At 43.8% G+C, this 15,084-nt stretch overlaps 1 protein-coding gene across 2 annotated transcripts in view; it reads left to right on the top strand.

The window, feature by feature from the left end:
* The window catches only part of CAPZB (capping actin protein of muscle Z-line subunit beta), a 63,411-nt gene extending 51,317 nt beyond the window's left edge, over window positions 1-12,094 (top strand). The window contains exons 7-10 of one of the 2 annotated variants that reach the window (XM_048048659.2): window positions 6,763-6,828; window positions 8,467-8,543; window positions 9,833-9,945; window positions 11,848-12,094. In XM_048048659.2, coding sequence (XP_047904616.1) covers window positions 6,763-6,828; window positions 8,467-8,543; window positions 9,833-9,935 — 246 coding nt within the window. In that variant the 3' untranslated portion in view covers window positions 9,936-9,945; window positions 11,848-12,094. The remainder of the gene's footprint in view (window positions 1-6,762; window positions 6,829-8,466; window positions 8,544-9,832; window positions 9,946-11,847) is intronic. The other variant, XM_048048660.2, reaches the window with a different exon arrangement.
* The last annotated feature ends 2,990 nt before the right edge of the window (window positions 12,095-15,084 follow it).

The following is a 15,084-nucleotide window of genomic DNA, read 5'->3' as shown; positions in this document are numbered from 1 at the left end:
CCATGGCCTTATGGTGTGTGAGAGCTTTGCCAAAAAAAACAAGAGTCTGTTGAGAATAGGTGTCCTCAGTACACCTTGGCCTGGACTGCTAGGCCTTGTTTTGTTTGACTTTCACTCTCTTAGCTTTAGTGGGGAGATTCATGCTTCTGTCATCGTTTTAACAGTAGACCATTTAATTCATATGTGATGCATTAAAGCAGGGGCCTGCTTCCAATGTAAGTAACCATAAAGAAGCCACTGGGGTAATGATGCACTGCTTCTGCACAAACAAAGGAAACTTAAAATCTGAAACTCAGCTTTGGGCTGGAGATATTCTGCTTTGCAGATGCCATAGTAGGCTTAACGGGACAGGCATCGTCAGGATCCAGCACAGAAAACGAGATCTTCATCATGCCTTGAGGTGTGCTATGTGAGAAGGAGCTGTTTGTCCTGAGCCACTTGTTTGGCTGTGGCTGGACTAAACTCCTGAGTGCCAGGCTTTTGTTTTTTGTGCTGTAAAATCAGTTTGCCCCATTACCTAGGGACAGCAGGTTTTGTTTGTACTTTTTGGTGGGCTTTTTACGCGGTCTGCAGTGAACTTAGGCAATGAAAGTAGCTTTTAGTTCTCTCTTGAATGGCATGTTACTGTTTAACTTTGACAATATCGGTAATCTGTTGTTCTAAGCATAATTTTGAGATAGTTTTGTCTGTGGCAAATTGTTCGTGTTCGTGGTAAACTCAGCATTTAAGGTACTTGACCACTTTTGATCCTAAAATGTGAATAGCAGATGTCCTTACATTTCAGTGGAAGCTTTTGAAGTGTTCACAAGCTTTGTAATATCCTGGCTTATAAACTGATGGCAAAGAGATCCTGGCTTATAAACTGATGGCAGAGAACCTTTCAATGCTGGGAAAGGCAAGGCTGTTGAGAGCCATTACTTTGAAATCAGTTTTGCCTCATAGCTGCAAATTGTGTATTTTTCAAGTGTTGACTGGAATGATTAACTTGGTGGCCAGGAGCAGGCGCAAAGGAACAGCTAATGGCATGCCTCCTAACTTACCACCTCTGGCAACTACAAAGAGCTGGGCATGTCTCGCACTGAAATGCTATGGGGAGCCTTTGCAACTTATGAAAACACTTGCTCAGTAATTCCCCTTCCAAATGTCTGCAGATTGCACTTGGTGCGAGTGATCAAGCAGTCCTGTTTGTTCTGTAAATGGGCAGCACAGTAAAATGGGCGGCACAGGAGTGTGGCAGAACTGAATCTAGAAGAGCCTGAGACGTTCTCTGCTGTCATTTCGTATTGTTGAAACGTCGTTGCCCCACATCAGACACAAATATACCTCTGTTTTGGTTTTAATTTTTGTTGCCTTTATCAAGACAGTTTGGAAAAACTTGTCATTGCATTTCCAGAATATCCCCCAACTCCAGTTAGTAGAAGGCTCCCGCTATAAGGGTATTCCAAATGTTGCGTTGAATTCCTAAGAATGTCTCTTTTTTTTTTTTTTTTTTCCTCTCTCTCTGTCCAAGGCACCATGTATTTCAGCGTTCTTACACCTGGCTTGGGGCCATGGGATGTTATGTTCTGGGTAGATATTACTTAGAAGTCATTTCCCTCTCCTGTGTCTACTTCAGTGTCACACAGTGAGAACTGATGCATCTCTTCCAGTTTGCTAAACTGCTCCTTCTCAGCGGTTTTCCCAATGCAGTTCTTCAAGTGCTGCTGTAGGAGCTGGAATATCTACACGGTTGTCCCTTTGTCTTTGTTTATAATTGGAAAGTAACTGTACGAGCATTTTACATTTGTAAGTAGGCAGAATAGGGAAAGAGAAGAAGAGACATGAGAGACTGAGTGAGGAGCTGACCTGTTTTAGGAAGTTGAACATCTCCTTAGTGTAGCTTCAAATCTACTTGACTTAGTGGTTTTCAAATGAGAACTTAAGGCTTTTTCTTTATCCATTCAGTTATGAAAAGGTATTTATGACAGTTGGAGTGTAGACTAACTGAAATGAAATGTAATGTCATATTCTGAATGGAGTTTTGGATTTTGGTTTTGGTTAAAATGTGGGATTCAAATACTGTCCCGATCAAATACAGAAACATGTGTATATGTACACACAACTCAAAAATGTATATTGTGACATAAATTTATTTACTTAATTTATGTACATACAGAATTGGTTTATATGTATGTACAAACTTCTGTGTTGAGAGGATGAGAGATTCTTAGCCAGCTCTCGGCATGTGGGATCTATAGCACATAATTTCTCTGAAAACTTAGGGAGAATTACAGCCTCGGTGACATCTTCACGTTGGACATCGCATTAGTTCCTTACTGAAGGAGTCCTTTTGTATGGGAGAACACTTTTTTTTGCCTGGTGAAGACTTTGCTGTTATCTTTAGCAATATGTGGTGGTGTTACATGCTGCGTCTGTATTTAGGTATGTAGCCATCTCAGTTTGACTACAAATGACATTAGAGAAGAAATTTTTGGTGCAACTGGAAGGCTAAAGCCATATTTTGTTCCCTCCTCTTGCTATGGTCCTCCCCAAAAAGGCAAGAAAAAATCAGATAGAGATGTTCTATTTTTACAGTTGTCTAAACAAGGGTGCTCTTCCAGGCAGTCAGTGTTCTGGAGACAAGCCTGGATACTTTTCAAGAGAGCTCGGAGCTGAAGCACCGCAGGCCAGGATGGAGGAAGTAACTCTCAGCGCACATCCGATACTGGCAGGCTTCAGTAAATACAAGGGCTGAGGCTGGAATTTGGGTAGGGAAAGAGTGATCAGGGTGTTATGTGCTGTCTGCGTCATCGAAGGGCTGCAGATTGAAGTGCTGTACATGTGAGAGGAAAGGATAGGACACGCTACCTTCAGTTTACAAAAAGGAGCGATGCTTACAGGGAAATGAAGAATGCCAGCAGCTTTTCAGGTACCTTGCACATTCTGCAATGGCTGCAGGTAACTCCCACCCGCCTCCTGATTCAAGACAGATGCCTGGCAGATGATTCTCTCTCTCTCTGTCTGACAGACATTAAGGTCCTGTCCTCCTTGTAGCGTATATTGGAATTACTCATTTGCCACGGCACTGTACTGCTTTGGCTGAGCATTGTGGTTTCGTTAGGCTGCATTTTTATTTAAAGTAAGAGCAGTCAGATGGTCCTGTTTCACTTTATGCAAAGTAGCTATAGCCTTCCAGCTTCCTGGCAAATAGTCAAAACTGCACTTTGCTGGTCAGATTCCTAGAGCCCCCTCCTTAAAAACCAAGGCTAACAGGTGCCTTTCTGAGATCTCATAGTGCACAAAGAACCCCTATGTGTTTCCGAAGCCAGGATGAACATTGTGAGGAGATGCCAGTTTGCTGAGGAAGAGGTTGGCTCAAAACCTATAGTTTATTTACATCTGGAGGTGTGTGGGAAGGAGAGGATATAAAGTTGTAAGGGAAACGAAGCCCGGGATTTCAGATTAAAGCAGTACAGATGTGTGTTGATTTTCATGCTTGAAATACTCCGTAGCAAAGGTGGAACATTTTGCAGAGCTTGGATGAAGGCTGGTCTGCTGTAATCTGAGCTTTTCCTGTGTTCAGGAAGATGTGCCCTGTGATATATTACTGCTCAATAAAGCACCAGAAGAGACGTTTTGCCGTTTATCATAATAGGTAAATCCTCTGAGGCTAGTGCTCTGCAATTAGGCAAGTCATATATTTTCATCAAGCTGAGCTTTCATGTAAAGGCCTATCCCACTGACTTCCAGATGCTGTAGCAGTAAGCGGGGCGCTGGAGGAGCATGTTTCCACCAGAGGGATCTTCAAGTTGTAGCTGTCATGATCCTTAATCCCCACTCTCAGCCATTGTCCAGTCCCGTGGAGGCATTGTCTCTTTAATTGCCAAGGAGTATTTGGGGCGCAGAGGACAGCGGAGATGTACTGAGCAGTAATCATCCAGGAAACTCTTCCTGCTTCATGTGGCATATGGATCTTACAGAGTTTCAGTTTATATAATAGCTGGTTTTAGAAAGGGAGTAGAAGAAATGAGCCAGTAGGGACTAGTGGCGTGGAGCGCTGATGTAGTATCACCGTTTTTGCTCATGGTTTTGAATGTGCAATTTGGTGAAAGGTAGGGGGATCTCTTTGGTTACATTGATGAGAATAAATATGCTTGAAGGCCATGAAAGGATGAGGTTAGTTCTTGGCTGATGTGCATAAAACCGCAAGCTATGAAGAGCTCACAACCTTCATTTATCTGGTTAGAGTTTGAAATAAGTGTTGGAGAAAAAGGCCCATTTTTGCCTCGCTGATATCCAAATAATTCCACATATTTTCCACCTGGATACTTCAGTCTGCCCACTGCCTGTGGCTTGGGAGCCTTTGGCTCACATTGGTCTGTTTGTGTTTCATTAAGGAGATTTTTTCACATCGCTCTACGGCCAGAGCAGCTGTGGTTGTTGTCGTCAGTTCTTCAGAGCGACATGGTGGATGGGTTTGCTTCTTATCTTTCTACTATTTTTAGACACTTCCACGATGAACCAAAGTGTTTATCCAACTTACATTTCTCTTACTAACTCTTCTTCCAAGTAACGTTTACAGAAAGCCCAAACAGCTGCTCTGTTCTGTGCAGGAAACATCCAAAGTGACCAGCCAGCCACCGAGAGCTTAACATACCCAGAAGAGTGAGTTTTCCTCTGAGTCAGACTTGTAGCAGATGGCTGGGGAAATGAGGCAAGGAAGCCAAGCAGCGTCTCTCTCGAATGGGAGAGGAGCGACTGAGCCATGTAGATTGGACTTGGCTCATTCTGGAGCATTAGGGTTTTTGGCTGAGCTCAACAGCAGATGGGGAGTGACAGTGGGAAGAGGAGCTGCTTGTTAATGTTAACTTAGAGAATGGAATTTCCCCTCCAAGCAAATTAACCCCTTTATTTAAGCAGATACAAGCTTTCTGCTTAGGACCATACAGTAATGGCCAGCGGAAGGAACCTTTAAAAATCCCAACAACTCTGCTGTTTGTATAACATGGCTGCTTACTGACTCTGAACTCCATTAAAACAGTGTCTCATAACATCTGGGCTTCTATAGCATATAAAAATGTTTCCATTCTGGCAGCAGATTTTATGGAGATGTAATAATACACTTTTTGCAAAAATAATTCTATTTTCAGATTCTGTTTCTTACCAATGAACTTAGCGTGTCCAGGTGTGGAGGAGATGCAGCGGGGAGCTTGTGGAAGTAAATGACCCCCTGCCAACTCCCCTGCTGCCCTACATTTGGTCAATTTGCTGATAGTTCCCAAACTCACCGTAACTTGTGTGTATGTGCGCGTAGTTCAGATTTCTGTCCTCCCTCTACTGCGACTGGATCCATTCTCCAGGCAGCGTGTCTCCATTACATGTAAACAATCTGACTATAACCTAAAGGGAAAAAAAATAAACGTTCTTATTCTTTTTCTCTCACTCTTCTAGGTTATCTTTTGCCTTTGGGGTTCCAACTAAATTACATGCTTCCCCAAGCCTGTTAGAGACTTGGCTTATTAGAAGAAACCTGTAGCCGGTCCAGATACTTAAACTGTACCCTGAGGGAGGGATATGAACAGATGGATAAGAGAATTCAGAGGGATTAGTGAAACCCTTTGAAGACTGTTCTTCCCACTACATTTTTCTCCCAGTTTTGTTTTCGTGCCATCTCAGCACATCTTGTGCTGGTTGATGTTCCTGGGACTGACGTTCGTTGCTCAACAGCTTGTCTGTGTTTAGCCAGAATTTTCATCTCAAGAACTTGGAAAGATGGTCTCTGTCCTAGCATCAGAAATTTATAGATCGTGGACAGACAGCCATGGCCTCTAGATGAACATTATGTTGGGTAAGGGCAGATGAAATCTAGAAGGTATGGCACTCTGCAGTGCCAGCTTCCAATTTTTGATCTTAGTGATGAAAACTCTCACGTAGCTTGGTACCGGTCTCCTGTCGAGGCAGTACTAAGGCTGTGGTATCATGGTATACTTAACCTTGATCCAATTCTGAATTGCTTCTACATAATGCAGTCTGCTTTACGTCGCCACCCCCCCACCCCATGCTTAACACTCAGTACTTCCTTCCCCCAGCAGGCAAATGTGTGATAAGCTACTCCTCTTTTTGGTCTAAAAGGGGAAGAAAAGACTGTAAAATTTCTCATTCCATATACTTGCATTAAGTTAAACTATCAGCAGTCTTGCAGGTGGCTGTGATTTCCTTCTTATTGGAGGGCAAATAATGTCTAGGGCGTCTTTTGCCAGGAGATCCTGAAAATGGAGAATGTGCCCCATGTGTGGTAGGAGATAGTATTTGAGATGAAGATGAAAAGAAACAGCTGATTTTGCAGGGATAGTTCACAGCAGTTAAACCGACAGCACCATCCTTGGGTGCATCTCATCAACAACATTGTTTTCGTATCCACATGCTGTGCTACTGCGCTGCTAGCCCTGTTCCACGTGCACTACCATAGATCTCCCGCGGTCCCTTAGTAGGTAGGGAATGATAATTTTGTAGTGCCTGTCTGCGTTGGGGGACTACAACAGGATTTTACTTTGATTCATGGCTTTCATTACACTGCGTTCCTGTTACCAACATGTGAGGCTTTGTCTAGTTCTAGGAATTTCTCAGCATGTTACTGGTCTGTTTGCACATTGAAAGAACAGTTACTCCAGGATTTTGAGACCCGTTTCTTGTATTCATTGTCTTGACGAGTAAAGCTGTTGTGCATCTGCCGTCAGTAGATGCACAAGAGTGTACCAGTGGGTCTGTCTCTTTTCTTTCTAGATGGAGAAAGATGAGACTGTGAGCGACTCCTCCCCGCACATAGCCAATATTGGACGCTTGGTAGAGGTAAGTGTTGTGAGGCTATCACAGCTTGAGCCTGCTGCAGGTTCTCACCCATATTTGGTTCTATGCCAAAGAATTCTGCTGTAGGCTCACTTTTGTCTTGACAAACTATTTATTTATATTGTACCAAGTCTAATGGTGTGAATGTTGCTCAGTGCTTGATGGCTCAGCATTCCTCTTAGCATTGTCTTCCAGCAGTTTGTAGATACAGAAAAGCTCTGCACTTTGTCTCCTGCTCAATACAGCAGTGATTGAGAAGTAATTTGAGAAGACTGAGGGGGGATCTTATCAATGTTTATGAGTATCTTAAGTGTGGGAGACAGAGGGACGTGGCCAACCTCTTTTCAGTGGTCTGTGGGGACAGGACAAGGGGCAATGGCCACAAAATGGAGCCCAGGAAGTTCCGCCCCAACATGCGAAAGAACTTCTTCCCGGTGAGGGTGACAGAGCACTGGGACAGGCTGCCCAGGGAGGTTGTGGGGTCTCCTTCTCTGGAGATATTCAAGGCCCGTCTGGACGCCTCCCTGGGCAGCCTGCTCTAGGGAACCTGCTTTGGCAGGGGGCTGGACCCGGTGATCTCTGGAGGTCCCTTCCAACCCCTACAGTTCTGTGATTCTGTAATCTTCCTGTGAAACAAGTGGTCCTTTCTTGAGAACTGCCTACCAATTACCTACCCTCTTGTTCGTTTTTACAGTCATTCTGGGGCAGAATTATTTGAAGTCCGGATGTATTTTTCAGAACTGTCCCTTTAACTTAAAGGTTCAGTGTGTATCAAGCGCTCATTAAATCCACTGGAATTATTTGTGTTAGTACTCGATTTTATGGAACCTGTTGGTCCTGTATGCTCAGCACAGCGAGTCTGAAAGATGGGATTGTGTTAGAAAGGCTTTGGTGTAGCACTAGTTTGCTGTCATTGCACCGTCATCTATGAAGATATTTAGATTTCCTTGATTCTCATAGCCACTGTGACAAGAGAGGAGGAAATTCTCAACGGAATTAGACGATAATACATTTTTAAAGTTACTGGGAAATGAAAGAAAGGCAGACACTTTTTTTTTTTTTGATCCCTTTTCTAAGTTTTTGGCCTGAGTAAAAGTGACCTAAGAAAAGGAAGATGCTGTTTATGTGCAAATCTTTCTCTAAACTGTTTTGAAAAACAGTTTTAATGAACTGGTTACCAGCTTAAAAATTCAGAGAAACCGTAAGTACAAAAGTACATAAGTACAAAACTGTTGCTCGGTCAGTTATGCTAAGTGACTGACCTGCCACTTGTAGCCTATTCAGGGCCAGGAAATTATTGAGCAAAGTTGAGGTGGAACACACTTGCCCTTTTTGCAGATCGATGCAGAAAAGTTGATAGGTGGACAGAAACTGCCCTCTTGTGGTCCAGAACATACATCCCGTGTGCGTAGCCTAGAGTAATACTAGGAGAGGACAGGAACAGAGCTACGCCTTTTTATCTTGAAGAAGACCAGAGAGACAGGGTCATACTATCTGCTGTGAGGATGAATTCGTTTACAGCATGAATCGTGCTGTAGCAAGTCTTGTATGTCAGGATGAATACTTAAGCTATGAAAAAGAGTAAATGCAACGGTCCTGAGAACAGCTGCAATGACTAAAGACTCGTTTCTTTTTTTCTAGGACATGGAAAACAAAATCAGAAGTACACTGAATGAGATTTATTTTGGAAAAACAAAGGACATTGTTAATGGGCTGAGGTAAGGAGCTCTCTAGCTGACCGTTGGAACCCCTTTGCCTCCCTGTAGTGCCTGCAGCACTGTCCCCAGCTTAGCAATGGTCCGCTTTCTTGCTGGAACTCCCCCTTGCCTACCCAAAATCTTTTCATGTCCCTAGTTATTCACCTCACTGTGCTTTGGGAACATTATTTGTTGTGTGGTGTTTAGGGACCTTGTAACTACAGGAATTTGAAGTGATGTTTAAATCCTTTGTTCCCTCACCAGGAAGAAAATAGCCCAATTAGCAACACTTGTACTTCAGAATTATTTTTAATCGGGAGTTTTATTTTTCGCAGTTCTGAAAGTTGTACTTAAATTCTGACTTCTTTCTAATATATTTAAAAACAGTCAGTTGGTCCCAGAATTAAGTCATGACATTAATGGCTTGTGGTGCTTAGACTTTGTTTTAAATTCTGTCTCTCTCAAGCACTGCTGGTCAAGATACAGTGTACTAGAACAGATTAAGTGAATGAGCCCCCTGTGCCTTTTTGTAGGGAAACTACTGTACTTCCCAGCCCTGCTCATGTCTGGTCAGGAATTTTGTACAGAAATCCCAAGCTGGTAGTTCTGCTTGCAGAGAAAAGCACAGAACTGTGATGCCAAATAATTTTATTTTAAACTGCAGAGAGAGCTCCCCTGCACAGTGGGACAATGTAGAATAAACAAGTGGAGCACTTATGTATACTGCTGTTCTGTCTTGTACTGAAATATGAAAAAAAAGAGTCAATAACCTCTCCTTCAGATGATAGATAATGGTGCGAATTAAATATCTGTGCTGCCTTCTTAACAGCATGGGCAGAGGGAGTCGACAGTGTCTTGACAAAGCAGCTGCTCTTTTTTTTTTCTTTCTTTTTTTTTTTTCCCAAATCCGAGCTTTCATAACAGGTCTCTTTTCATTTGTGGTGTGCAGGGGTTTTGCCAGGAACCATTTATTAACATTAGAAGGAAATATGTAATGCAGTCTTTTTTCCTTGTGAACATTGCCTTAAGTTTTGGTAATTGAATCTATTTCCTATGTCTCCCCACTGCTCAGTTTGAGTTATGTTATTTTGTGCATCGGGGAGAGGATCTGCTCGGAACCGGTAACACACACAGCATCTGGCTTTGGCTTTTCCTCTAGCCTTTTTCCTGTTTCTTCTAACTGTGTATTTACACTTATTCTTCCGAAGTGTGCTTCCAGTGGTTTCCAAAATACCAGCTCTGTGTTACATAGTTCTTCTGACTGTTCTTTTCCCTGTTTACTTCCCTCGTTTCCAAACTGCTCTCTGTAGATCTATTGATGCTATTCCCGACAACCAAAAGTATAAGCAGTTGCAGAGGGAACTTTCTCAAGTGTTGACCCAGCGCCAGATCTACATCCAGCCTGATAACTAAACCAATCCAGGTACCCCCTGCCTGTGAGGTGTGACAACCAGCACTAAACCAGGACTCACCCAGCCGAGACCTCTGCATGATAACTGAGGCCAGAACTAACCCCTAACTCCTGCAGACTGATAAGTGACATCTGATCCATGTTTCACCCAAGGGTTACTTCTTAATAGAGCCAACTAAATGTTGTCATTTTACTTGACACGTTACCTTACTCCATTTGAAGTAGCACGCTCTGAAATGTGTCAGGATTTACCACTTCGCACTCTAGCTTGGGAGCAAGAAAGGAGCACATGGTCATTTACCCAAAGTGGTGTTAGCTTGGATTTGTTCTATCCGTAAGCCCTGGGACTCTGTGCCTTGTGCACAGCGCTTTTTTACAGCTGTAGTACACCACCTCAGTGAAGAAATTCTCTGTAATCTTAAAAGTCCTCCTTGTGAAAAGACATGAAGTCTTGAAACTCTCGCAGTTTTGGGAGAAAAAGAAAAATCTATGGCTGCGGTACTTCTGAGAGTTCTGAGAAAACGTGAGCTTCCCCCACATCACCTATTGCCTGGTGTACCTTGAGTTTTCTTGGAGCTTGAAAATCCAGGCCCACTCGAGCTCTGCTGAAACATTTCTAGCTTCCACTTGCTTGTGCTCTGCACAGCCTCTGAAGGGATTTGTTCATATGCTCTCATTTGCTCTGGAGCTCTGAATGTCTAGGACGCACAGCAGTGACTAACCCTGAGCCAGTTTAACCTTCCACTCCAATTCATAATGAGTTACAGATGTTGTCTTAAACACATTAAGCTGACGAAGGGGAATATGCACTGTTTGTTGATAGTGGCTGAGAACCACTTCTTTAGCCTGTGACAAATGCAAATATAAAATGTATATATTTTTATTAAAGCGGTGGAAGTCTCCAGAGACAAGAGAATGGAAATACTGTTATAAAAATGTTAGGAAAATAACTGACACAAAGAGCAGCCTTGTTTACTGGAGACAGCATCCAGGCGAAATAAGGTAGCTTTGAGTACAGAAGAGGGTGTGAAATATGGCTTATGCGGGGAGAAATCCTACCAAACTACATCCTAACCACTTCTGTGTTAGCAGCTCCTGAAAAGTCTAGTATTACTATTCTATTAATGAACGTATTTAAAAGTTTTTTTCTTTATATTGGAAGCCTCTTGCTGTATCATTGGAAAGCAAGGTTCCTCCCCAGCTATCTGACAGGGCAGTGAGCCAAGATGACTTACAGACTTAATTTTTTTGTGTGTTTTTTTCCTCTATAACCAAACTTTTAGCAAAAAGAAAGCCCTGCAGTAATCTCGCTGACAGTTTCTCTGTTTTCCTGTGGTTGCTTTGGTTTGCTAATTACTATAGGTAAGGTATAAATTGGAAAAGCAAATTCAAGAAGAAACTCTGGGTGCTTTTCCCACTGGTGAATATGCCGGAGAGAGGTTTTGATGTGGCAGCTCTACCCTGGGTGATCAGTCTGCAAAAAAGCTCAGGAGCTCTGACAGCTGGGCCCTTTTCATGTTCATTGGTAGAGGCTGGACTTCTCTACCTTCCTGGTGTGGTCCTTCTGAGAGTGAGAGCGCTAACATCTTTTGCTGATGGTATACTGGGATTTTTCCAATCTGTAACATAAAAAAAAAAAAGGGATTCTCCCTCCAGCAACTGGAGGCTGGGCGGAACTTCTGGGGAAACGTGTCTTTTGGTGCAGTCCTTGCTAGACTTAACTTTGCTTTGATATAATCACTGAAGTGTTCACTTTGCCTTCTGTTTTCTGTATTAAAACAGGCAAGTTGTTTTATTTCCTCTAAGCCTGGGTTGAGGTGCTTCTGCTATTGTCTCCCATGCCAGAAGAACTGTTAAAAACACCTCCTTTCGAATGCGTTGCCTCTGACTTGTGGTTTTGCTTCTTCCCCACAGGTCTGTGCAGACTTTTGCAGACAAATCAAAACAAGAAGCTCTTAAAAACGACCTGGTGGAGGCTTTAAAGAGAAAGCAGCAAAGTTAAAGTACTCTTCATGCTAACAAGACATGCCATGCACTCGTTAGATTCCTTTCTTAGAAAACTCATTCCCCTGACCTTTTCTGTTACGTCACGTCACAGTTTGCATTCAATACTATTCATGCAACGCCATCTTCTCCCCATGAATAAAGCTGTACAAACTTTTTCAGTCTCTGAGGCCTACTTTGCACCCCATTTTACTATTGAGACCTTAGGCTATGTTTCTGTAGAAGTCCATGTATTTTTTTTCTCTCTTCCACCCTCCCCCATTTATATGCATACACACGGATCATTGTTTGTCTTTTCCTCCCCCCCCCTCCTGCCTTTTGTTACATTGGTGTAAAAAATGTAAAACAAAAATTTATTAAATACTGTGGTGTGTGAAAGAGGAAGAACTGGAAAAAAAATCTATTCCACGTATGTTTGGGGGCTGGGCACAGGGCATGGCTGGTGGGAGGGAGGTAAGAGAGGGTGTTCCTTGGTGTTGTACTATACTGACTAAACCAGATTTGCAAGGAGACATTGATTAGGAGACCTGCTGAGAGTTCTGCTCTTCTATAGCCTGGTTCCAAGGCGCTTTTCTGTCAATTTTTATGGAATGCAAAAGGAGTTTTTGTTTTGATTTTTTTTTTTGTAAAGCTTAAATTGAATCTACATCTGATACTTGAGCCTCCATACTAAAAAATAAAAAATAATTATAAAAATAAAATTAAAAAAAAATATCCCAGGAAGCGGTGTGTGCAGTTGGTGTCCTCCTTATTTCTCTTTCCCTCCTGCTGCATTACGTGGGGTTCTGTGACTGAAATGCTGTAAACTCTTTCCTTTGTAACAACTGGAAGCAATCATGCTGTCTGGAGGTAGGCGTGTACCGGAGAACAAAGGCGTGCGATGAACTCATCAGTAATCCAAACAGCTGCTGCAGTGTATAGCCATAGAAAGCAAATAAAGCTCCCCCCCCGCATACATATCGGCTGAAACTTGCTTGTTCTGAGCAGGATTTGCTGTGCCACTGCTCTTTGCACAGGCAGCGGTGGGCAGCTGTTGCTGTTGCTATACTTTCTCGGTGCTGGGATTGGCGTGGAAGTTGGTATCCCATTGCGTGCTGGGACTGGCACTGCAGGCATCCAGCAAACGTGGAACAGATGTATTTAGGGAAGGATTAGGGAGGCTTTGTGTGTGGTGGAAAAATGTGGGAGGGTGCCTGTTTGCTAAAGCACTTCTGTGGGCAGAGGAGCGTGTTTCAGCAGTGCTTGGCAATTTTAGGGGAAAGGTTCTATCTGCTGATGTTCCCAAAAAGCTACCTCTGTGCGTAGTCCCTGTGTAATTTGTGAACCTCGTGCCCACATTCCCCCTCTGCTAAACCCCTCGGGCGGAGGCAGGCATCTTGCATGGTTTCAGGTTTGCTGCCTGCTGAGCTCTGTGCTTTGATCATGGTGCTGGTGAGTGGGGAACGCGAGCACCTGTACGCAACCTCAGGAACGAGCCTTTGGCTGAACCCCTGCGAATGCAAGTTGAGCCCGTTGGCATTAATATTGATTAACTCGCTCTAATTTTCCTTCCCTAACATGACCTCTTTTAGCATCCAGCCATCTGCAGGTGATTACGGACCTGTGCTTTATCATTTACCCAGGGGCCTCTGGTACGGCTCATCTGGGAGCCAGACTCGAGGGAAGGAGCACGCAGATGCTCGCCTCAAAGCCAGGAGCCCCGAGGAGCACATGTTGAGGTTCTGCTGCTGTTGCCTCTTGGTTCTGCTGTAGGGAGAAGGGGTTTTTTTTGAAGTTGGAGATAAGCCTGTGGGAACTCTTGAAGCTTGAAAAATAGCATGTTAACCCGGGGTGGGGGAAACGTGCAGTCGTGCAGTTCTCTGCTGTTTCTAATTGCAGCAGGCACATGCATGTGCTGATCTGGGGGAGTTTGTTTTCCTTCTCCAAAGCCATCTCTGCACACAAGCCAAAAATGCAGCAGCGTCCGATCCCGGATGAATTCAGCATACAGGTTTGTGCGGGTACAAACACCCTGATGGTCACTGTGCCCTTTTCACAAACCAGTTTGAGCTGCAGGGAGACACAAGCGCACCACCAGTAGTTTATTCCTCTTCCTGTTCTCAAAGCACCGTAACCTTATGGCTTCGGTACCTCCAGCTTCAGCTTGGCTTCTGCAATCCCAAGCCCGTTACGTATCCACTTTAGGACACGTTGGTTTGTGTCTGTGCCTCTTCTGTTTTAACACTCACCTCTTCGCAAAATGTGGAAGTGGGGGGGGTCGCTTGAAAATAGGGCTGCATTACAGTCTCCGAGGGATAACCTCAGCAAGAGCCTTTCAGGTCTCTGCACTGTGAATTTCCGTACACCACCAACTGGATGGTTGCTAGCACAGACAGGCTGCCAAATGCAGAGCTGTGTTTGCCCGCTCCCATCGTCCCCAAAACAGTAAATCAATGCCACGCTTACCTGTGCGCTGGATACACTTTGGGAACAAATTAGATGTATATATATATATTATTTTAACCTCCTTACATAGCATTTTTTTCTGGCTTTAAGACAAACGTTGCTAACCGGCAGGTGGCTGTTACCTAGCAAGGGGACCAGCAGACACAGCCCTTCGTTTCTGCAGTGAACGTGTGCCAAACCCAAGCCTATCCCACTGCCAGCCCGAGCCTATCCCTGGTCAACATGGCAAATTCACCTCCTAAGAAAACAGCTGTGCTGTCTGCCGTCTCCCAGCTTCAGGGCATGAGCTAGCAAAAGTGAGCTGCATATAAAAAACAAACAAAAAAAAATCTTCCTTTACCAAAACCAAGCCTCGGGGTCTTCAGCTGTAATAAACGGGTATTGAAATCTAACAGAGCTCTGCTTTCTATCTCGCTGGGAATCTTCATGGTTTGCCTTAAATTGCCTTGGCCAGACCCAAATTGTTCCCTTGCAGTTCCTAGAGAAAGCAAAATTCCTAGAGAAAGGCAGAGCAAATGCTGCTGGAGGGAGAACTGGGAAGAGGCAAATAGCCCCAGCTCCTGCGAGCCCAGAAGGGAAAACTGCGAAGGGAGTGAGAAAACTCACCTGCTCTGTCCAGAAAGGTCGAGGAGTCTGAAAAACATTTTGCTTTCGGAGAACAAAGGGGTAAGCCCCACACAAGCCATTTTGGTTTTAACCAAC

Source organism: Anser cygnoides, chromosome 23, assembly GCF_040182565.1.
Source record: "Anser cygnoides isolate HZ-2024a breed goose chromosome 23, Taihu_goose_T2T_genome, whole genome shotgun sequence".
In the NCBI taxonomy this organism is placed as follows: domain Eukaryota; kingdom Metazoa; phylum Chordata; class Aves; order Anseriformes; family Anatidae; genus Anser; species Anser cygnoides.
Note: the sequence above shows the minus strand (reverse complement) of the source record. Positions and strands in the feature narration are given on the sequence as shown.